General features: G+C 39.7%; 2 gene segments (V, D, J or C); both read left to right on the top strand.

Moving 5' to 3' along the window:
• The window catches only part of LOC114645119 (Ig heavy chain V region 914-like), a 107,354-nt gene that overhangs the window by 17,682 nt on the left and 63,714 nt on the right, over positions 1-25,958 (top strand).
• On the top strand, positions 18,727-19,187 carry LOC114645124 (immunoglobulin heavy variable 3-30-like). The segment is given in 2 exon segments: positions 18,727-18,790; positions 18,871-19,187. Coding segments are annotated over 2 exon segments (366 nt in total).

Here is a 25,958-nt window from a genome sequence, read left to right as displayed (position 1 = left end):
TATCTATCTATCTATCTATCTATCTATCTATCTATCTATATGATAATGGACCAACCACAAGCTAATGAACAGGCACAACAGCCTGGAAGAAGGCTAGTTAGGATACAGGGTGGAAGAGTTAGGAGGCAAAATAGAGGTAGAGGAAGAGAAGGCTAAGTACACAGGGTTGTTCCTGACATAAGGGCCACCATTGTGGACCACGTTGTCAATCATGGTCGCACAATGGCTGAGGCTGGTTGAAGGGTACAGCCAAATATTGGGTGAATTACTGTGCCCTCAATCATATAAATATTGTGTCAGGAGAGCAGTCGGGTACTGTAATGTAAAAATATGTATATTGTAAAGCTTCAAAGTACAGAGTTTGTAGTAACTTTCTTTTCTGTATATTTTCATTACATAGTTGATGCTGTATCATACACTAGTATATTTACTGTATGTATTTTCTCCATTTTACAATACCGTCCAAATAGGACTGCAAGACTACCTCACAGGGGTGGTGGAAGGCATCTTTTTAATATTCAACAAGAGGAGGCCATTTGTGCATTGGTGGTTGCAAATAATGCCATTCGACTACAGGAGATCCAGAGAGCTGTGATTGAAGGCAACAATGTATTTGACATCACCCCTTTTGTGAGTGTCTCAACAATTGACAGAGTGCCGAAAAGACACCAAATGAGCATGAAACAAATCTACCAGGTCACATTTGAAAGAAATGATGACAGAGTAAAGGAGCTGCGTTACCAATATGTTCATGTAAAATATTTACTTACATACTGTAATCCACAGTAAACTGTACAACTTTAGTTATATTTCTGTATAGTACAATAAAATAAATAAAATCTGAACAGGTTTGCATCTATTTGATGAAATTGTTGTCCAAAATACTGTACATTTTACATTACAGTATGTACTATAATTGTTTTTTTTTTCTGTTGGTGTATATAATGGATCTGGACTTGAGGGAACCACTTCATAATTTCATATATATTAATGAGGCAGGCTTCAATCTGACTAAAGGCAGAATGCATGGAAGGAATCTCATTGGTCACAGAGCTACTATTGATATTCCAGGCCAGTGGGGAGGGGATATCACCAGGTGTGCAGCCATCTCTGACAATGGTGTGCTTAGTCATATTCCCCTTGTAGGCCCGTACAACACACAACATCTGTTGACCTTTTTACACGCCCTGAACAGAGATCTTATACTTGAAAATGAGAGGGTCTAATCCAGAATTATCTCCCAAAATATGTGATCATTTGGGATAATGTGAGTTTCCATCGCTCACACACCATCAGAAAGTGGTTTACTAATCATGACAAGATGATCATGGAATTTCTCCTACCGTATTACCCCTTCCTTAATCCAACTGAGGATTTTTTTTTTTGCTTGGAGGTAGAAGGTTTATAATCATCAGCCCCATACCTAGTTGAACTTGTTGGATGCCATGAATGCAGTATGTGAACAGTTACTGTAAATATGGAATCCTGCAGAGGATGGATCCATCATTCAAAAAGATATTGCTAGAGAGAATATCTGCTGTGATGTGGATGAAAATCTGTGGCCTGACAAGAATGTCAGGATGTATAAAAAATGTACGGTTATGCCCACACTACTACATTCTGTGGAGTGTTTCCTCTGTTCATTTGCACTTTAAATTTTATGCTGTTTGTTGCTGTAAAAGGCATTTTTTTCTTTATAACTATGTTACTGTAACCAATTTCTTTACAATACAGTAAAGAACAGTATAAAAAATACTGTATCATATTCAGTCTCTAGCAATCAATCCCTTCAGTACTGTTTGTACTTTGTAACTTACCAAAACTACTTCTGCTATGTTTTACTGTAGTATTGAAACTGAAGATATTGAAAAAAATGTCTAAAGAAAAGAAAAACATGTGTTAACACTAAGTCGAGACTACTCCTGTTGTGTTGGTTGAGTCTGCCCCAAGATGGAGGTGGTTCCATTTTTTATGATGGTTTCTGGGAGGAAGAGGTGGATACATATCTTCCTTTCTGTAGAGGGGAAAGAAGAAGAGATACCATTATTGCTTAGCGCCCTCAGTTGATCCAGGGTAATATTGTCATCATCTAAACCTGTAACTTATTCCCTAAACACAGATGTGTGACAAGGTGAAAGTGAGGGCAAAATTCCTAATGCTCACAGTTTATACAGGTAAGTAAAGACAGGTGATAAAAAAGCAGCTATGACACATGGCTTTTTGATGGTTGCTAGGATTTAATATTTCTTTAGTGTCCATTTGCATCATTTCTTCCTAAGCCAGGCCATCAGAAGCCATTCAGGTAACACTTTGATGAGTACAGAATGAGACCGAGACTGAGTGTGTGTGTCAAATTTGCCCTGAGAGTACAAACTTTTACTGCACTTCTCACAGTGATGATGCTGATTTGATGCCTTCCTACACCTTAACAACTTTTTATCTGTAATGTTTGAATATTTTTCCCTTTGGTACCTGTTGTGATGTGTGTTTGATTGTAGAAGAAATAGAATAACAGCTGTAGGTACAAACAAATTAGGAATTTTTGTTTTCTGACAAGTGGATGACCTACTGGATTAAAGGGTTTGGGTAAGTACAGAGTGAGATTTCCTTCTGAAAATTTTTCAAATATTTGCTTTATTCAATGAATGGATTTAGTCAATTTATAGCCCTTAGATGAAGCACATGGTAAAATAAGGCAAAATAAGGTAAGAAAATGTTTGTTTTTCCAGCAAAATCCCATTTATTTATTTGTAGTTGGAGTCATATCTGTGGAAGATGAGATTTCAAAAGGATTTCACCCATTGGGTTGTGATGTGCTGAGGTTTTAAAGGCTGTAAAAGTGACCAGAGACAGTTCGGTGTCAAATTCCTCCTTCCTGAGTGACTATGGAGGAAATCAATAGACATGACATTTATCTCTCCCAGCTAGTTTTCACTTGCTTGGTCTCTGAAGATGTGTGTGTGTCTTACACAATGTTTAAATCTGCAGTGGGCCTGTGTGCCAACAGGTTTGGGCAATAGAAGATATCATATTGTTCTTAAGGTGTATTAAGTTAATTTTCAAGTCAGCAACCTTCACCTCCGAGTCATGAAACAGTAGGCCGTAGAGCGTGGATGTCACTATTCAGTTTTACCTGGTCCTTCTTAACAGCCTTCATGTTAGCATGTCATGTGTATTGTTTAAGTTGTAGTTGTAGTATTCACTGTGGTAGTATGTTTGAGAAGCAGATTTCTCTTTGAGTGCCATTAGGAGTCTGTGCTGTCAATGGTGGATGCTGCAGCTTCTTTGGTGAGTTGAAAGCTGTGGAATGGGGTCTCCGACCTGAACATGAAATTTATTCTTGATAAGAGTAAGTAGCACATGACACTCTTAACAGTGAAATATTACAACTAGGAAATGCAAAATGGTGGAGCCCATAGAAAAACAAAGATGACATTACACTTTCTCAGAATACTCTGAAGACAAATACTAAGGTTAAATTCATAATCCTTAAGTTCCAAAACCCTGACAAATGCATACACAGCAAAAATCCATCCAGGATTTCCCCCATCTAAAAGAGATTGTTTAATAAGAGGTCGGTGAACATTCAATAGGAAAGCAGAAATACGTGACCTGATGTCTTTCCAGTGTTTAGTGGGATAAGGTGGAAGCAGGAGCACTGAGCATAGGTATTTAAATGAAGAAGGGATGATTTGCTCCTGTTCCTTATACTTATGGAATATCAAATACAAACTGAAGGTCTGGGGATACATTCCCTAACTATAGAAGAACATTGTAAGTATATAATGAAATTCTGTGATGAGTAGTATGTACCAAATAGGTGTAAAGATGGAAGATGTGCATAAAGCTACTGCTAATGGCTCAAGAGAGAGAACAAAAAGAAGGGGAGATAATGGTCATCTCAGCCAGGTACACCTGTGTATAGGAAGGAGATGAGATATGTTACAGTTAGTAAGCTTGGAGACTTGGAAAAAAGGAGTATAGAGTTTTAATCAGACCAATAAAAAGGGTCCAAATCCCACTGTTTCCAACACTCCGTGAAGGAAATGCCACTTAACTCTGTCAAACCCCCTTCTCTGCATTCAATGAAAAAAGTGCAGCAGGGAGGCCTATAGAAGAGTCATTCTTAATAGTAAGAAAAAAGATGTATACAAATAGCAGCATGGAAAAATGGAATAAAACCTGTTGGATAGGATTTATTTGCTTAGTAATGACCATTTCAGATGAGAAGTTAACATTTTTGCTAATAATCTCAAGTCTGTATTCATCAATGACAGGGGCCAGTAATTTAAACACAAAGTTGAGTCCTTATGCTGCTTTAAAATAAGAGAGATAAGGAGTTTATAAAGTTTGAAGCTTTGAATTTGTGGCAGTTGAGGCCAAAAGGTTAGCATTACTTCTGCTTGAATTCTGTTTGGTCCCCAGGGACTTCACTTTAGAAAAATATTTGAGAGCATCAGTAAGCTTACTGATAGTAACAGGAGCTTCCAATTGCAAAGCATCATCCAAAGAAAGTTTAGGTATAGCTAAAGAAGAGAAAGATCATTATAGATATTCACAAAATGATCAAGAGTGTTTTTGGTATTATTTATGCATTTTAATTTGTTAGAAATAGATGAAACAGAATCTCATTTGCACATCCTGAGAGTTAAAAATGTACCTTGAGTATAATCTTGCACCCTAGTACGATGTATCTGAAATTCAGCTCACGTAAATGAGGCCCATTGATTTCTGTTCTGGATTGAGAAATGCAAGTTTCATGTACTGAACCTGACAGGCTAAGCCTGGATTGATTCCAAATTATTCAGCTATAACTCGAACTCAGAAATATTCTTGTGCATAATGTGGCAAAATTAGAAGTGAAAGAAATAGAAAAACCAAAAATAAATCCCTTAATGGCAATTTAAATAAAACTGGGGCCTTGAACTGAGTTAACATTACAGGCTGTGAACTTGTCCAGTTTAGTGGATACCTGTTCTTTAAATTTGCTGTTTTGTAAGAGTTAGAGCCTTCAAAATTAAAAGAAGTAAATAAAGTAGAAGATGCGTTTGTCTGTGATGTCATAATGATGGAAGAGGATGTGAAAGAATTAACGCACAAGGATACAAGATATTTAGATATAAAAATATAATCAATCCAAGATAAAGATTTGTAGTGAGAGATTTGAAAGAAAAAAAAATCCTTTATAGTGTTGTTTAAAAAAAAAGAGGAATCAAGCAAACTAAGGTCAGCCATGAATTGCACTAGCAAACAAGAAGATGGAGGGATGCATTGAATTTTCAAGGGAGGGGATTTATCTAAAGATATGTCAATAAAGGCATTCATATCCATACCAATTATAAGGTCATATTTGGAAAGAAGGCAAAATTTTATTTGTCATTATGAGATAAAATTCATTTTGTAGGGAGTTGAAGGGCAGGTAACTTCCTGCCAGACAGCTGTAACAACACATAACAAAATCAGCCCCCATCATTGCCCCACAAGCTGATTTTCAACTCTGAGGATATAGTAAATGCAGAAATCTTGACATAGCATCTCAAAAAGGCACAAAACAAATCCTTAATGTGATTCTTACACAAAGAGCAGCTGTATTTCCTTGTGAAATAAAATGTCTCTGAGGAGGTGAGTGTGTGCTTACATTATGTGTAACAGCATTCAGGTTAGACTTTATCAAAAATCAAAGCATCAGAGCAGCAGAGTGAAAAGAAATTGGAAAAAATAGACTGCCACAAAAATAAACTGCATTAGAAGGGACCACAGCAAAAACCCAACAATTAACCATCCTCCATTGAACCTTACCACCATAATTTACACAACAGACACTAAAGAGAAAAAAACAAAATTATAGAAATCGTAAGATCCCTAAATATATTTTTTAAAGTGGCAAAGCAGGGTGAAACTCCTGAATGTGGTATGCAGAAGACTATGCACGCAAAATAAAAGGGTTCTGTTTCTCACACTCAACCCCAACTCTCCTCAACACTACAGCAGTAAAATAAAAATTACAGCAAAAACCTTTTAGTATGTTAAACAGTATAACAACTGCATAAGGCTAACAAATGTAGTAACAAACTACAAACATCTGAAATGGCAACGTAAATTCTCCAAAATAAAGGATTAACACCAGATCAAATTACAGCAATCACCAAGAGAAAGCAACTTAAGACATAAATTAGTCAGACACAAATTTCTCATACTCTTCAGCTGAAATTTGTTCCACTCTTGAAAGTTTGCAGGTTTCATTTTCCCCAAAGGCAGATTTCAGTACTTTTCAAAGGTTTTCTATTAGATTGACATCAGAACTCATTGCTGGTCCATTTAATGCAAACCATTTTTCCTTTTTCAGCATTCTTCTGTGCTTTTTGGTGCATGTTTTGGGTCATTGTATTGTTGGAAACCCCCAATTTTCTGACTCTGGGTAGCTTATTCCCATCGTAAAGGCCCTGGTTCCCTCTGATTTCATGATTACCTTAATATATTCAAGACCTTCAACCCAATATGCAACCTAGCAGCCCAAGTACATTATTGTAGAAAAGAGTGATTTATCCTGCCCACCAAGAGGAATGCAATAAAGGTAGAAAATGGAAAGATTTCACTCAATCAGTTATCGGTCTTGCCTTCAACAATGATGGTAACTGATTAAATAATTTAGTAAGGCTTCTACTTTATTTACTTTAACTTTCACTGTTTTAGGAGCCAGGTCTCTGTCCTTAAGACTTATATCAAGGTAACTGAAGCACACTTGTTTTAAGAAACAGAATAATACGATAAAGAAAGGATTATAGAATTATGTTAACTGCATATATATGTTGACATATAAGACATGATGCAGGATAGACTAGACACACAAGCATATAACATTGAGAGGATGGCTGTTTACTTGCTATGGAGAGTTCTAATTTATTTTGGCGCAATTGAATAGTTTTATGATGCCAGTTCTTTAACGATGATGTCCAATGTTGTGTTTTGTTCTGTTGCTGCTCTGGGTTCAAGTGGAGAATACTTCTTGCATTGTAGTGCACTTTTTCTCTTTGCTGCATGATCCCTTGTCTGTGGTGTACAGTGCTTCGCTCAGTTAGGCCCTTTGCTGTGTTGTCCACAACTTCATAGGGAAAAGCATTGCTCTTTCTGGAATAAGAGTTTAGATACAAGTTCCCCTCTTGAAATAATGACTGCTTCACAGCCTTCAGGCTGCCTCACAGTTTAGCTTAGCAAACTGTATTGGCTTCAGCTCCCAAGGAACAGAGCAGGTTTCAGGGGTTTTCAGTCATTTTGGAGAATGAAGGAAATGGTCCCGTGGGAGTTCCTTCAGAGTTCTCAAGAGAAAGCCACCAAAGAGAACCAGACAATATCTTCAGAGAGATTCTTCGGGATAGTGCAGAGAATTTAAAGGGAATGTAGAACTTATCCTGATTGTATTAGAGTCACTTCTAGTCACAAAATCAGTGTTTCCTCATATTTGAGTTCTTCTGTCCATCAGAGTTGTCATTCATTGATTTACAGTTCTTTGTTCTTACTTGAGTCCACTTTGTATATTTTGGCTCATGCAGTCTGCAGAAGGGACATGGGAAAGATGTCTGTTCAACTCTGATGTACACCTTTGTTATTAAATGAAGTATAAACAGATCCTGGTATAAGCTGGAGTTTAGTCACTTAGTCTGGAATTCAAATGGGGCATTTTCAGAGCTGGATGTCTTCTATATTTGCTGCCTTAACAGGTCTGGTGTGCCACTAAAGCTTAGAAGAATGGGTAATGCCCACTTTCTCTTACATTATGGATCCCACACTCTTTTTTTATTACCACGCTTCTTTTAACTTCACCTCTTTGTTGTTTGGTACAAATCATGTAATCAATATTTAACCCACTTCCTATTTTCAAATGACTTAAAATTTTACACACTTACTCACTTTCGATGACAATACATGAATCAATAATCAGTTTCACTAATTGATCAATTAATCCATGTTAATTAAGAAATTAAATTTTCATATGAAAAATAGTAAAAGATTTCACCAATAGATGATTTTTTTTTGTTCTTCATTTTGCTTTATACAATTTCTTGTATTAGGAATTTTTTAGTCTTTGCATGCCCCTTGGGGTCAGAGCACAAGGTCAGCCATTGTACAGCACCCTTGGGGCAATTACAGGTTAAGGGTCTTGCTCAAGGGCCCAGCAGAGTGGGATCTCTTTTGAGTGGGATCTCTTTTGGCAGTGACGGAGATTCAAACTGACAACCTTCTGGATACCAGCACAGGACCTTAGCCTCAGAGCCACCAAACAGATAGAAATATTAAAGGAAGTGTTCAAATATTGATTACAAAATGATACTAAAATAAATCCAAGACTAAAATGTTGAAAATAATATTTATATATATATATATATATATATATATATATATATATATATATATATATATATAAAAATACTTCTTAAAAACCACGCTTATATTCTTATATTAAGTTAAATAGTGTACTTGTAAAATAAAAGCGTGGGCACTTTTCATCAATCAATAAAATCTTAGCAGAAGTGTCCACGCTTCTATTTTATGAGTGATGTATAACAGACTTATTTTTTACTTTTTAGTACATTCAGTGGTGATGTGACTATTGTAATATAAATTTGTAGATTCTTCAACACCGGTGAATTCAAACATTAAACAGCATCTCTGAAAAGCTTATACAGCTGAAGAACAATTCTGTGTGATTTACTGTATTTACACTTCCCATTCAGAGATTTATGCAAAGTTGTCTCTTCTACATCTTCCTATCTGATCTCAACAGCGGCTATAAAATGTACAACAGCTCAGTGCTTTAAATGTTAGTGTAACAAATAACAGCTTATTTCAAAATGGGGCTCATAGACCTGATGCTGATTTTGATGACATTATATATATTTGGTAAGTGCTTCATATAATAAGTCCACAACAAATTTGCTTTCAGTTTGAACAGACTTCAAATGTCTTAATTATTTTTTTTAGAAGTTTCTGCAGAAATAAAACTTCAGGAATCTGCTCCAGTAACTCTACTGCCCGGACAGTCACACCAGCTGTCGTGTAAAGCCTCAGGGTTCACCTTCAGTAGCTACTACATGAGCTGGATTCGTCAACCTCCTGGTAAAGGACTGGAATGGGTGGCAGAAATTAATCCTGGTGGCAGCAGCCAGTGGTATGCAAAATCTGTTGAGGGACGATTTACCATCAGCAGAGACAATTCCAACAACATGCTGTACTTAAAGATGAACAGCCTGCAGACTACAGACATGGCCGTGTATTACTGTACTAGAGATGCACAGTGAGCAAAGGAAAGAGTTGCACATGACAATAACTGAAAAAAATGTACAAACATGTTTTGTCTGAGACTTAAACAAAAAAAAGTGCAATACTTTTTGAGATTATTTTGGCTTTTCTTTTATATCACCAAGAATTGTTTTTATCAGCAAAAATAAAAAAACAGAAAACCACAGGATCCCATGGGTTTTTTCATGCATAGTGCATAAGTTATATCCATCCATCCATTTTCCAACCCGCTGAATCCAAACACAGGGTCACGGGGGTCTGCTGGAGCCAATACCAGCCAACACAGGGCGCAAGGCAGGAACCAATCCTGGGCAGGGTGCCAACCCACCGCAGTAAGTTCTATTTATTTATTAATAATTAACAGTAACTAAAATTTAAAAATTCACAAGCATTAAAATTATTTTTTTATATCAATAAAATCATTTGCACAGATACCATGACTGTTTTTGCAACGCTTAAGTCATCTTGGTGGTGCAGTGGTTAGCACTCTGGTCTCACAGCTCCAAGGATCCTGGTTGTGGTTTGTGGCCTGGATACTGCTGGTGTGGAGTTCACATGTTCTCTCCTAAAGATGAGCACTTTAGACTGATTAAAACCTCAAGATCAACTCGGTATAACGAAGTGTGAGTGTGTCCATAACTGTGTCCTGTCCAAGGATCATTCCTGCATTCATTCTAGGGCTGTCTGGATAAGTTGTGTATTGCTAAAGAATGGCACAATAAAACATACATACGCCAATTCAGTTATCACATGTCACTCAATGTGTAATTCTGATCAGGTCAATTCATTTTTTCATGCTATATGTGTGCATCTGTAATTGCAAAGCCTTCTGATCTCAGAAAATGTGACCCATAAACATGAAATGTGTTCTTATAACTCATGTTCATGAAATGTTTGAATGGATTTTACTATCATTCTGATGTACGTTAATCTATTTAACACTAAGAAAAGGTGAATTATTGATCAGTTACCCCAGCCTTGATGGATGTTAATATTACTAATAATCTGTAATTACAGAAAAACAAAATGAAATTATTTAGTTTTGATAATGATATACATAAGACTCACAAAGAGACAATAAATTGCAAAATTGGAGAATTAAATAAGTACAACAAATATCCAGAAAAAGAAGACAGATTAATGCCTGCTGGATCTTAACACACTGGGATTTTAAAAATAGCAGACCAGAAGAAGTAGTCAAGGAAGTGAGGCTATGGAGACATTACTAGTCCTCCAGCTACTGGATGTTTTCTCAGCTAAGGGTGTAACAGGAGAGCTCAAAAGCTATGGTACAACCTCAGAATCCTTCTCTGCATAACTCTTTGCATGTGTGACAGCACAAACTCCAGATGAACAATAAACAAGCACATGATTTAAACAAAGAATCAATGAAGTAGCAGCACCAATTAGTGTATTGTCATGGCACACCTAACAATCATCTCCTTCACACCAAACTGTAGGTAGAAAACACTACATGACCAATATTACTTTTTTATCATTTACTTAACTAAAGAAAAACCAGCATACAAAAATTTACACCACATTACTTATCTAATTTTAGGACTGCATTAAAAAAGGATGAAAACAGAACTAAACTGTAATACAATATTCATTATGTTCTATTTTCACTTTACATATTTACATAAAGATTCAGCTTATAGTTATACATACAGTTATACACTGTGAGCTCGGGTCCGAACACCATCAGGCTAACACCAGCACTTTCCATAAAACACACATTTATTATCTACACAAGTCCCACACAGCACACAGTGCCCCCAGCACCAATCACTCTCTCCATAGGTCTTTCGTCCAAATGTCCGTGGGCTGCCTTTCCTCTCCTCCCGGGAGCTTCGTCCTGCTCCCGCTCCCGACTCTAGCTCCCTGATTGTAGGGAGGCAGCCCCTTTTATTCTCACCCGGATGTGCTCCAGGTGCCTGATGACACTCTTCCGGCAGCACTTCCTAGTGTGGCGGAAGTGCTGACTTTGCACCCAGAAGCACGCTGGGCATCGCTGGAAGGATCTTCCTCCACCTACCCAGGTGTGGCGGAAGTGCATGTTTCCCGGGCTCTCTGAGGCTTGGGGTGCCCCATGGCGGTGGCAACGGGCCCCAACGGGCTTGAGCCTCCTTGCTCCTCTTCCGTGGTCTTCTCCCGATCCAGGGCGGTTGCTCCCTCATGGCCTGGGGGACGTATAAACCACCTCCCGGTCCTTCCAGGCATCCCGGCTGGGTCTGTCCCCCAGCCTCCTGTGACAACACTTATACATAGATATAAAGATATTTAACTTGTACAAGAGAAAACATTTTACTTGAAGTCTGAAGCTGTACAGTATGCAATATTTAAACAAACCAAAAAAAATTCTGAAAATCCCTATATTAGCAAACTTCAAGAAAAGAGGTAAAAGTGAGGGCAACATCCTTAATGCTCACAGTTTATACAAATGACTAAAGGGTGTTGATTAAAAAGCAGCTATGACACAGGGCTTTCTGACGGTTGGTAGGATTTCACATTTCATTAGTGTTCATTTACTATCCAGTCTTTGCGACCTTTCTTCCTTAGCACTAGAATCCCTGAAGCCTAAGAAAAAACTCATAATCCTGGCCCACCTTAAATCCCTTCGCACTTCTCCATCAGCATCTTTTGTTTTGTAAATGTGTCGATCAGCACAAGCAGCAAGCAGCCTGCTGTTCCATCCCATTACCCCCACCACCCCCCCCCCCCCCCCCCCCCCCCACCTTGATTGAACTCAACTCGGGCAAAAATTTCTCCCAGCTCAAGCCAAGGCTCCTTATCTGCATGTGAGAACTGGAGTTGTATAAGTTAAACAATACAGTATATCATTATTTGGAATACATGCATTTTCTACCTAAAGCAGAAACTTTTTCTATATTATACTAACATTGACGTGAAGTGTATAATGTGTGAAGACTTTAGTCTAAATATCAAATAAACACGTGCGCTTTTATTCAAGAATATAACCAAAGTAAAAAAAAAATCATTCTATTTACACGTTGCTTTCAATGAGTTCCAAACCCAAACTCAAATGTCAGTCAACAGAAAGTTGATGTGCATTCTTGGATGGTGCAGAGGTAAGAACTGCTGATTTTCAACTCTGAGGATGTAGCAGAAGCAGAAATCTTGACATAGCATTTCAAATAGGCACAAAACAAATTCTTAATGTGATTCTTGCACAGAGCAGGTGTATTTCCTTGTGAAATAAAATGTTTCTGAGGAGGTGAGAGTGTGCTTACAATACATGGCACAGCATTTAGGTTAGCCGTTATCAAAAATGAAAGCCTCAGAGCAGCAGAATGAAAAGAAATTGGAAAAAATAAATTACCACAAAAATAAACTGCATCAGAATGGAGCACAGCAAAAACTCGACAATTAACCATCCTCCAGTGAATCTTTCCGCCATAATTCACACAACACTAAAGGGCTCTGTTTCTCACATTCCCTAAAGAGAAAAAACAAAATTATAGAAATTGTAAGATCCTAAATATGTACAAAAACATTACAAAAACGTTACAAAACAGAAGTAGCAAAGCCAGCTAGTAATCGGTTTGGAGGTAAAACAACTGGGGAAGGTATTTCCAGCCCTACAACTGCCACTAAGTGAAGGAACATGGTATGAGTCTCTGAAAAAGAGAATTATAAGAAATATAAAAGCAAAAGACTGACAGTAAAGGTAAAGTGGCAAAGCAGGGCAAAACTCCTGAATGTGGCATGCAGAAGACTATGTACACAAAATAAAAGGGTTCTGTTTCTCACACTCAATCCAACTCTCCTCAACACTACAGTAGTAAAATAAAAATTACAGCAAAAACCTTTTAATATGTTAAACAGTAGCAACTGCATAAGGCTAACAAATGAAGTAACAAACTACAAACATCTGAAATGGCAAAGTAAATTCTCCAAAATAAAGGAGTAACACCAGATCAAATTATAGCAATCACCAAGAGAAAGCAACTTAAGACATAAATTAATCAGATTGGCCAAGTTCTGGTCAGAACAAAGTGATTTTGGAGAATGAAGGAAGAGGTCATGTGGGAGTTCCCTCAGAGTTCTCTAGAGAAAGCCACTAGAGAGAACAAGACAATATCCTCAGAGAGATTCTTCAGGATAGTGCAGAGAATTTAAAGGGAATGTATAACTTATCCTGTGTGAATAAAGGTGCTATATAAGCGTCCGACCCGGCACAGATTCACACTGAGGCACGTATATATATAGAACAGAAATCTTTTTATTTTCTCTTCAGACATGGAGCACATCTTCCCCGTGTCCCACAGGCCCAACACAGTCCCACAAGCACTTAATGCAATAAACATAAATAAATATTTTACTTCACCTGTGGGGCACGTCTTCCCCGTGAACCCCACAGGTATAACACAGTCCCAAAGTACCTCTTTATTGAGACAGCAATCCTTCCACTGGCACCACCACTCCTCTCAGGCACCTTGTCCTCTTCCTCCCAATTCTGGCCCTGAGTGGTTGTTGCTGGCTTCTTTTATGGCCCTCCCGGGAGTGCTCCTGGTGCTTGCTCACTTGTTCCTACTTGCTTCTGGAAAAATGTTGATGACACCAAAGTAGATCGTTTAGCAATGTATACCACTAATTAGTTTATAGGAAATTAAATTAAGCTTACCAAGAAAAGTATACAGTTAAAAAGAGTGTGGGATCCATAATGTAGGAGAAAGATGCCATTACCCATTCTTCTAAGCTGTAGTGGCACACCAGACCTGTTAAGGCAGCAGATATAGCAGACATCCAGCTCTGAAAATGCCCCATTTGAAGTGACTAAACTCCAGCTTCTACCAGGATCTGTTTACTTCATTTAATAACAAAGGTGTACTTCAGAGTTGAACAGACATCTTTCCCAAGTCCCTTCTGCAGACTGCATGAGCCAGAATGTACAAAGTGGACTCAAGCAAGAACAAAGAACTGTAAATCAATGAATGATAACTCTGACTGACAGAAAAACTCAAATATGAGGGAAATACTGATTTTGTAACTGGAAGTGACTCGAATTCAATCAGGTGTGGAGGACGGCCAGGGTCCATGCCCGGCCAGGACGCCCCTTCTACTTATGTTCCGAGGGAGCAGCCATGGACTCCTCAATACCTCCCCTTAGACACTTGGTGGCAGCCTCCCTGGTTAATGATGATGCCTCAGTTTCCCACAGGGTTTCATGGGAGATGGAGTTCTTCACAACCCTGTGGGAAACTGAGGCATCATCATTAACCAGGGAGGCTGCCACCAAGCATCCCGGGGGAGGAATTGAGGAGTCCATGGCTGCTCCCCCGGAACATAAGTAGAAGGAGCGTCCTGGCCGGGCATGGACCCTGGCCGTCTTCCACATTGCCCCTCACCCAGATGAGACCCATGGTGCTCATCGGCATGCCCCGCAAGGGCCGGTCTTCTCCATCACGGGGAGTCGGTGTCCTCAGCACTACAGCTCTGCCCTGTGGAAACAAAAGTAAATGGTCTGGGGGTGTTGCCCCGATGTCCCTGCCATTTGGACGTCCTCACAGTACAACGCCGCCAGATGTGGCCACAGCGGCCGCAGTAGTAGCACAATCGACTCCCTTCGGCTCGACCCATGCGGGTGCGAAAGCAGGCAGGAAACCCCTGCCCCTTCACCCGTTCAGTTGAGGGGTCCAAGTGTCCCGGGGAAAGGTATTGAGAAGTCTCTGGTAGCTCCCCCGGAACATGAATAGAAGGGCCGTCCTGGCCGGACATGGGATCCGGCCATCCACTACATTGCCCTTCTCCCAGATGAGACTCGTGGGGCTTATCGACCTGTCCCGCGACGGTCAGTCACTCCTGGATAGGGAATCGGTGTCCTCTGCTCTACGGCTCCACCCTGTGGAAATATAATAAACAGATCTGGGGGTGTTGCCCCTACGTCCCTTCCATTCGGATGTCCTCTCTGGACAACACCTCCAGACGTGGCCACAGCGGCCGCAGTTATAGCATATCCGATTCTCCTCTGTCCGACCCTTGCGGGAGCGGAAGCAGGTAGGAAACTCCCGCCCCTCCTTTTGATCAGTTGAGGGCTTATGGAGACTTTGCCCCTCTGCAGCATAACCCGTCCATTTTTTCTTGTCAACGGACTCATGTTGCAGTTTTTCCGGAGTTCCCGGCTTTTTCTTCCGGCTCCTTCTTTTTCCCTGAGGTGTAGTGGTGGTCTGAGTCCCTTTTTGGGATGAAGAGGGACCCCTCACCGTCTGCACCCCTCTAGACGCCCGCGAGACCGGCATCGGCAGTTGGGGCAAGGTAGTTTGGCAGCTGACACCTTTCAGCTGCCTCCCAGCACACTCTCCAGCTACGTTATCGGTTACCGTGGCAACGTCTTGTATAGGTGGCGTGCTGGTCTGGCAAGCTGTATTAATCATGACGGCAGCCTCTGTGCTCCCCCCCCCCCCCTTTCTTTTACAGCACCGGCTTCACTTACTTGTACTGCGCTGTCCTGCAGGCTGGAGGATGACTTACCGCGTCTGCTGAGCCATTCAGTTTCCAACGGCACGCCAAGCTTCTTGTCCAGACCTCCCTTCACCTCCTGCAGGACCTGAAAGATCTGGGCCAGAGACTGCAGAGGTAGGAGGACCGCCTCTACCTCGCGTGCAGCCCAGGAGAAGTCAGTTTTATCGGCCGGCAACAGGCTTGAACTCACCTCGTCTTGCGCCGACGTGGCTCGCGGAGGCCCTGTGCTTTCTTTACAGGTGCCTCCAGGACGTCTTTGGGAGCGGGGTGGAGGTTCGTCGTTCCGGTCTGCATATCACTAACGACGGGTAGCCGACACGTATCCCCACACCCCTTACCTGTCAAAGGGAGTGGTTCCTGTTTCTTCGCCGGGGCAACCGTATAAGGGACATCTTCCGGACCCTCGTCTCTCGACCGTTGTCCGGAGTCAAATAGGGCCCCCAGGTCAGCGTCGCTCCTCTCGTAGCTTGTCTCACCATTGCGCCACGGACAGGCGTCTGCCAGCCATTGACAGGGATCCGTCTCTTTTCTACCTAGGAGGCAGGCATACGGAACAAATGCATACCTTACGCTGGATGTATCATCTCCGGGTCCGTCGCCGACCTCTCTATGGATCCCGTTGCTCTTAACGGCATGGCCGTGTCTGGACACCGGCTTTCGAGCCTGCCCGGTCTTCTTTTTCACCATTCCGTATGGTGTTCCGTGGGCAACTTTCTGGCGGCTCCCTGCCACTTGTGCAGGCACGTGCCTCGCGCTGCTGGGTTGCCTCGGGAGTGCGCTCTGCTCTTGCAGTGCGCTCTCTGCTTCGGGAGTGTGCTTTGTGCTGGTAGTGTGCGCTCCGCCTCGGGAGCGCGCTCTGCACTGTGCTGTGTCTGTTCACCTGCGACTATGTCAGGTGCGCGCTACTTGCGTTGTTGTGTCGCACACGTGCCTCGCTCCGCTGCGTGTAGCAGCATGCTGCTATGCCAGGTCTCCACACAATATTTATGTACAGGTCCCGATCCAAATGGACGGACCGGAATCCTGCCGACTACGCCAGTGTGAATAAAGGTACTATATAAGCGCCGGACCCGGTACAGATTCACACTGAGGCACGTATAAATAGAACAGAAATCTTTTTATTTTCTCTTCAGCTGTGGAGCATGTCTTCCCCATGTCCCACAGGCCCAACACAGTCCCACAAGCAATAAATGCAATAAACATAAATAAATCTTTTTCTTCACCTGTGGGGCACGTCTTCCCCGGGAACCCCACAGGTATAACACAGTCCCAAAGTACCTCTTTATCAAGACAGCAATCCTTCCACTGGCACCACCACTCCTCTCAGGCACCTCGTCCTCTTCCTCCCAATTCTGGCCCTGAGTGGTGGTTACTGACTTCTTTTATGGCCCTCCCGGGAGTGCTCCTGGTGCTTGCTCACCTGTTCCTACTAGCTCTCCCGTGTGGGCCCAATGATTAGCCCAGCTGGGCTTAATTATCTCTGCCTCGCCCCCTGGCGGCCATCCCAGGTCCCCACCGGGTTGGGAAGAACTCCATCTCCCATGAAACCCTGTGGGAAACTGAGGCATCATCATTAACCAGGGAGGCTGCCACCAAGCGTCCCGGGGAAGGTATTGAGGAGTCCATGGCTGCTCCCCCGGAACATAAGTAGAAGGGGCGTCCTGGCCGGGCATGGACCCTGGCCGTCCTCCACACCTGATTGAATTCGAGTCACTTCCAGTTACAAAATCAGTATTTCTCTCATATTTGAGTTTTTCTGTCAGTCAGAGTTGTCATTCATTGATTTACAGTTCTTTGTTCTTGCTTGAGTCCACTTTGTACATTCTGTCTCATGCAGTCTGCAGAAGGGACTTGGGAAAGATATCTGTTCAACTCTGAAGTACACCTTTGTTATTAAATGAAGTAAACAGATCCTGGTAGAAGCTGGAGTTTAGTCACTTAGTTTGGAATTCAAATGGGGCATTTTCAGAGCTGGATGTCTTCTATATCTGCTGCCTTAACAGGTCTGGTGTGCCACTAAAGCTTAGAAGAATGGGTAATGGCATCTTTCTCCTACATTATGGATCCCACACTCTTTTTAGCTGTGTACTTTTCTTGGTAAGCTTAATTTCATTTCCTATAAACTAATTAGTGGTATACATTGCTTAACGATCTACTTTGGTGTCATCAACATTTTTCCAGAAGGATTTTGGTTTCTCTCAGTAGGTTTAGGCAAAATTCAGTCATATCCTTTTATGTTTGTCATTGAATAGTGCAGTCCTCCATGGTATTCCCCCATAAAATCATCTCCATTTATCCATCCATCTTCTAAACCTGCTTATCCTGAGATGGTCAAGGGGAAGTTGGAGCACATCCCAGCAAGCATCAGGAAGGCAGTAACAAGGCAAGGCAGGAACAATCCTTGGACATGGTACTAGCCATTTGCACATTATTGTGATTGTTATTAAACTAATAAAATTAATTACTTGATATTATACAAATACTCATTACATTTTAAATTTAAATAATTATCTAATGATTGATGTGCACTCAGCAGATATAAGTGTAATGATAAAGTTTTCAGAAAAACTAAGAATGGATTTTCTAAATGTATCCATGGCTAGCAGTATTGAATAGCTGCATTTTTAAGATTCATAAGTTAGTTAAAAAATCAGACTAAAAATCAAGCAAAGGTTTAGCACATTTAAGTACATTCAGTGGTAATGTGACTGCTGTGATATAAATTTGTAGGGAATCTTCAACATCGGTGAATTCAGTGTTTCAAAAATTAAACAGCATCTGTGAAAAGTTTATAGAGCTGAAGGACAATTCTGTGTGATTTACTGTATCTACACCTCCCATTCTGAGATTTATGCAAAGTTGTCTCTACTACATCTTCCTATCTGATCTCAACAGCAGCTATAAAAGGTACAACAGTTCAGTTCTGTTAATGTGTAACAAACAACAGCTTATTTCAAAATGGGGCTCCTAGACCTGATGCTGATTTTAATGACATTTTATATCTTTAGTAAGTGCTTCATATAATAAGTCTACAAGAAATCTGTGTTGAGTTTGAACAGACTTTAAATTTCTTCATTTTTTTTTTAGGTGTTTCTGCAGAAATAAAACTGCAAGAATCTGATCCTGTAACTCTACTGCCTGGACGGTCACACCAGTTGTCGTGTAAAGCCTCAGGGTTCACCTTCAGTAGCTATGGCATGCACTGGGTACGTCAACCTCCTGGTAAAGGACTGGAATGGGTGGCAGCAATCAATTATGATGGCAGCAGCCAGTGGTATGCAAAATCTGTTGAGGGACGATTTACCATCAGCAGAGACAATTCCAACAACATGCTGTACTTAAAGATGAACAGCCTGCAGACTTCAGACATGGCCGTGTATTACTGTGCTAAAGATACACAGTGAGCAAAAGGAAGTGTTAGGCATGTCAAAAACTGAAGAAACGTTCAAACGTGTTTGCTATCTGGGAGGTAAACAAAAAAAAGTGTAACACTTCTTGAGATTATTTTGGCTTTTCTTTTATATCACCAAGAATTGTTTTTATCAGCAAAAAAAACAGAAAACCACAGAATCCCATGGGCTTTTTCATGTAAAGTGTATAAGTTCTATTTACTGTATTTATTAATAATTACTGTAGAATATGTTTTGAAACTAACATGCAGTTTTTTTTAACAATAACTAAAATTTGGAATTTCACAAGCTTTAAAATTAGTTGTTTTTTTTTACATTAATGAAATCATTTGCACAGATACCTTGACTGTTTTTGCAAACCTTAAGTCAGCATGGTGGTGCAGTGGTTAGCACTCTGGTCTCACAACTCCAAGGATGCTAGTTGGGTTTGTGGCCTGGATACTGCTGGTGTGGAGTTCACATGTTCTCTCCTAAAGATGAGCACTTTAGACTGATTAAAACCTCAAGATCAACTCGGTATGACGAAGTGTGAGTGTGTCCATAACTGTGTCCTGTCCAAGGATCATTCCTGCATTCATCCTAGGGCTGTCTGGATAAGTTGTGTATTGCTAAAGAATGGCACATTAAAACATACATATGACAATTCAGTTATCACATGTCACTCAATGTGTAACTCTGATCAGGTCAATTCATTTTTTATGCTCCATGTGTGCATCTGTAATTGCAAAGCCTTCTGAGCTCTGAAAATGTGACCCATAAACATGAAATGTGTTCTTATACCTCATGTTCATGAAAGGTTTGAATGGATTTTACTATCATTCTGATGTACATTAAACTATTTAACACTAAGAAAAGGGAAATTATTGATCAGCTACCCTAGCCTTGATGGATGTGAATGTTAGTAATAATCTGTAATTACAGAAAAACAAAATGAAATGATTTAGTTTTGAAAATGATATACATAAGACTTACAAAGAGACAATAAATTGCAAAATTTGAAAATTAAGTACAACAAATATCCAGAAATAGAAGACAGATTAATGCTTGCAGGATCTTAACACAGTGAGATTTTAAAAATGGCAGACCAGAAGAAGTAGTCAAGGAAATGGGGCTATGGAGACATTAATAGTCCTCCATACAGTGGATGTTTTCTCAGCTAAGGGTGTAACAGGAGAACTCAAAAGCTGTGGTACAACCTCAGAATCCTTCTCTGCGTAACCGTTTTCATGTGTGACAGCACAAACTCCAGATGAACAATAAACAAGCACATGATTTAAACACAGAATCGATGAAGTAGCAACACCAATTAGTGTATTGTCATGGCACACCTAACAATCATCTCCTTCACACCATTCTGTAGGTAGAAAACACTACATAACCAATATTACTTTTTTATCAGTTACTTAACTAAAGAAAAACCAGCATGCAAACATTTACGCCGCATTACTTATCTAATTTTAGGACTGCATTAAAAAAGGATGAAGACAGAACTAAAATGTAATACAATATTCATTATGCTCTATTTTCACTTTACATATTACATAAAGATTCAGCTTATAGTTATACATACAGTTATACTCTTATACATAAATATAAAGATATTTAACTTGTACAAGTGAAAACATTTTACTTGAGGTCTGAAGCTGTACAGTATTTAATATTTAAACAAAACAAAATCTATATATATATTTCAGCATGTCTGTCTGTTGGTTGGTTGGTTGGTTGGTTGGTATGTTTACATCAGTGTTTTGATTGGCTGAACGAAGCACTGGGAAGCGAGTGACCAATCGGATTAAAAGAAAAGCTGAAGGAAGTCACTCGACTGAAGAAGACAAAAATGCAAAAAGAAATAAGATTTTGGATATTTCAAGTGCTCAAACTACACCTCAAGAATTGCCAAAAACGAAGAAACCAAAAAGAATTTTTACTGAAGAACAAAAACTGTGGAATAAACAGCGACGTGCAGTACGACAAGGTAGTCGTGCCCATCAAGGACGGGCTGCAGGCGACTTTTATCAGTGTTGCAGGGTAAAAGTCATTAAGTGCAAAATTATTTGTACCATGATTAAATTTAGTAATAAAATGTTTTTTGTAATTTGTGTTCAAAGAGAACAAAAACGTTTACGACAATGAGAGAATCGTTTAAATGCAACTAAACGTTAAAATGTCGAAAGAAGAGAACAAGAGCAACAAAGACTACGACAAAATAGACTTCATGAAAACGAGGAAGATGCAAATTCAAGTCGTCAACAAGATCGCATTCCAACTCGAGAAAGTCAAGCAAATGCGTCTGAAATTCAACCTCAACTTCGAAGAAACACTGTATGTTGCCTTATCTCGAGCAACTTCAAGAAAGAAGATCAAGCTCTTAGTTTGAAAAGATTGCCACGAGGATCAAGATGGTCTTTACGTCAATAATGTAGTGTACCCAGGGATATCCACTTAAATACTTGAATAAACATAGTTCACGTATTCGTTAAGTATGCATTGATTGTGTTAATGATTCATAATTTTATTTTGATAAAGATAAGTCATTCATTTTATGGCATGTAACACTTTCATACATGACTTAAACTAGAAACAACTTTCATTATGTTTATTATTGCCTTGGAACTAAGATCCATACAGCTCAGGTGGTAGAATGCACACTACCCTTAGTCGGTGGTTCAATCCCGTATGCCGGAACAAAGTTAGGACCTAACACCACCTACTGTCCGCCTGGGTTCGAATCCCGATTCGTCGTGTGGCACAAATAGCAAAAAACATTTTATTACTGAATTTAATCATGGTACAAATTATTTTGCACTTAATGACTTTTACCCTGCAACACTGATAAAAGTCGCCTGCAGCCCGTCCTTGACGGGGACGACTACCTTGTATCAAATAAACATGTGCGCTTTTGTTCAAGAATATAACCAAAGTAAAAAAAATAAAAATCATTCAATTTACATGTTCCTTTCAATGACTTCCAAACCCAAACTCAAATGTCAGTCAATAGAAAGTTGATATGTGTTCTTGGATGGTGCAGAGGTAAGAACTGCTGCCATATAATCAAAAGGTTCTGGGTTTGAGTCCCATTTTACTTCTGGTGCCAAGCTGAGTTGTATTTCAGTGCAGCAGTCTATTAGCCACCAAAAGCGCTGTGAAGAAGCTGTCTGTTGTTACAGTTCTGCCTTTGTCCAGAAACGGCTCCATAAGCTTTAGGGTTCTAACTCAAAACACAGCTCTCATCAAAACGTTGCCAGATGTCCAAAATCGCAGCAAACCTGACATTTTTCAGATGTTCTGCACGGTTGTCTTTGTTGTCAAAGAGCAAATGCCACATGATACTCTGATAGCAGTCACAGGGCATCGTGTCTTTGATTGCAGGTACAACCAATTGTTCTGTGCAGGCATCAACCACAGCACCAGCTGTGGTCATCGTTGCTCTTGTAAAAAGAATGGAGAGGGAGAGGCAAGTTCATTGTACCACGTGAACGTCACTGCCAGAATAAAACTGAATAATAAAAAAATAGCACTAACTTTTACAAGTAGCCAACATTTACACTGGGTGTTACAGACTCAAATAAAATGTATGTTTTATTATATTATAGTAATAATAATAGCAGTTCACTACTCAAAACGCAGAGTGCCCACACTTGAACCCGGAACCTTTTGGTTATAAGGCAGCAGTTCTTACCTCTGCACCAGCCAAGAAGACATATCAACTTTATGTCAATTGACATTTCAGCTTGGGTTTTTAACTAATTAACAGCAAACATGTAAATTGAATGATTTTTTTTTACTTTGGTTATATTCTTGAATAAAAGCACAGGTGTTTTTTTTGATATTTGGACTAAAGTCTTCACACAAGCTGATTTTCAACTCTGAGGATGTAGCAGAAGTAGAAATCTTGACATAGCATTTCAAAAAGGCACAAAACAAATTCTTAATGTGATTCTTCCACAGAACAGGTGTATTTCCTTGTTAAATAAAATGTTTCTGAGGAGGTGAGAGTGTGCTTACAATACATGGCACAGCATTTAGGTTAGCCATTATCAAAAATGAAAGCCTCAGAGCAGCAGAATGAAAAGAAATTGGAAAAAATAAATTACCACAAAAATAAACTGCATCAGAATGGAGCACAGCAAAAACTTAACAATTAACCATCCTCCAGTGAATCTTTCCGCCATAATTCACACAACACAAAAGGGCTCTGTTTTTCACATTCCATAAAGAGAAAAAACAAAATTATAGAAATCATAAGATCCCTAAATATGTACAAAAACATTACAAAAACGTTACAAAACAGAAGTAGCAAAGCCAGCACTAATTGGTTTGGAGGTAAAACAACTGGGGATGGTACAGTACTGCCAGCCCCACAACTGCCACTAAGTGAAGGAACATGGTAAGAGTCTCTGAAAAGAAAATTATAAGAAATATAAAAGCAGAAGACTGAAGGTAAAGGTAAAGTGGCAAAGCAGGGTGAAACTCCTGAATATGGTATGCAGAAGACTATGCATGCAAAATAAAGGGCTCTGTTTCTCACACTCAACCCCAACTCTCCTCAACACTACAGTAAGTAAAATAAAAATTACCGCAAAAAACCTTTTAATATGTTAAACAGTAGCAACTGCATAAGGCTAACAAATGTAGTAACAAACTACAAACATCTGAAATGGCAAAGTAAATTCTCCAAAATAAAGGAGTAACACCAGATCAAATTACAGCAATCACCAAGAGACAGCAGCTTAAGACATAAATTAATCAGACTGACCAAGTTCTGGTCGGAACAAAGGATGAAACATTTCATACTCTTAAGCTAAAAATTGTTCCATTCTTGAAAGTTTGTAGCTTTCATTTTCCCCAAAGGTAGATTTCAGCACTTTTTAAAGGTTTTCAATTAGATTGACATCAGAACTCATTGCTTGTCCATTTAACACAGACCATTTTACCTTTTTCATCATTCTTTGGTGCAAGTTTTGGGTCATTGTACTGTTGGAAACCCCTGATTTTCTGACACCAGGTAGCTTATTCCCATCGTAAAGGCTCTGGTTCCCTCTGATTTCATGATTACCTTAATATATTCAAGACCTTCAACCCAATATGTAACCTAGCAGCCCAAGCACATTATTGTAGAAAAGAGTGATTTATCCTGCCCACCTAGAGGGATGCCAATAAAGGTAGGAAATGGAAAGATTTCACTCAATCAGTTATCGGTCTTGCCTTCAACAATGATGGTAACTGATTAAATAATTTAGTAAGGCTCCTACTTTATTTACTTTAACTTTCACTGTTTTAGGAGCCAGGTCTCTGTCCTGAAGACTTATATCAAGGTAACTGAAGCACACTTGTTTTAAGAAACAGAATAATACAATAATAAAAAGATTATATTATTACATTAACTACATATATATGTTGACATATAATACATGAAGCAGGATAGACTAGACACACAAGCATATAACATTGAGAGGATGGCTGTTTACTTGCTATGGAGAATTCTAATTTATTTTGGCGCAATTGAATAGTTTTACGATACCAAATCTTTAACGATGATGTCCAATGTTGTGTTTTGCTCTGTTGCTGCTCTGGGTTCAAGTGGAGAATACTTCTTGCATTGTAGTGAACTCTTTCTCTTTGCTGCATGATCCCTTGTCTGAGGTGTACAGTGCTTCGCTCAGTTAGGCCCTTTGCTGTGTTGTCCACAACTTTATAGAGAAAGCATTGCACTTTCTAGAATAAGAGTTTAGATTCTGAAGTTCCCCTCTTGAAATAATGACTGCTTCATAGCCTTCAGGCTGCCTCAGAGTTTAGCTTGGCAAACTGTATTGGCTTTGGTTCCCAAGGAAGAGAGCAGGTTTCAGAGGTTTTCAGTCATTTTGGAGAATAAAGGAAGAGGTCCCATGAGAGTTCCCTCAGAGTTCTCTAGAGAAAGCCACCAGAGAGAACCAGACAATATCCTCAGAGAGATTCTTCAGGATAGTGCAGAGAATTTAAAGGGGATGTATACCTTATCCTGATTGAATTAGAGTCACTTCTAGTTACAAAATCAGTGTTTCCTCATATTTGAGTTCTTCTGTCTATCAGAGTTGTCATTCATTGATTTACAGTTCTTTGTTCTTGCTTGAGTCCACTTTGTATATTCTGGCTCATGCAGTCTGCAGAGGGGACTTGGGAAAGATTTCTGTTCAACTCTGATGTACACCTTAGTTATTAAATGAAGTATAAACAGATCCTGGTAGAAGCTGGAGTTTAGTCACTTAGTTTGGAATTCAAATGGGGCATTTTCAGAGCTGGATGTCTGCTATATATGCTGCTTTAACAGGTCTGGAGTGCCACTAAAGCGTAGAAGAATGGGTAATGCAATCTTTCTCCTACATTATGGATCCCACATTCTTTTTAGCTGTATACTTTTCTTGGTAAGCTTAATTTCATTTCCTATGAACTAATTAGTGGTATACATTGCTAAACAATCTACTTTGGTTTCATCAACATTTTTCCAGTAGGATTTTGGTTTCTCTCAGTAGGTTCAGGCAAAGTTCAGTCATGTCCTTTTATGTTTGTCATTGAACAGTGCAGTCCTCCATGGTATTCCCCCATAAAATCATCTCCATTTATCCATCCATCTTCTAAACCTGCTTATCCTGAGATGGTCAAGGGGAAGTTGGAGCACATCCCAGCAAGCATCAGGAAGGCCGTAACAAGGCAAGGCAGGAACAATCCCTATGATTGTTATTAAACTAATAAAATTAATTACTTGATATTATACAAATACTCATTACA

Source organism: Erpetoichthys calabaricus, chromosome 2 (genome assembly GCF_900747795.2).
Source record: "Erpetoichthys calabaricus chromosome 2, fErpCal1.3, whole genome shotgun sequence".
Classification (NCBI taxonomy): domain Eukaryota; kingdom Metazoa; phylum Chordata; class Cladistia; order Polypteriformes; family Polypteridae; genus Erpetoichthys; species Erpetoichthys calabaricus.
This window is presented reverse-complemented; position numbering and strand designations above follow the sequence as displayed.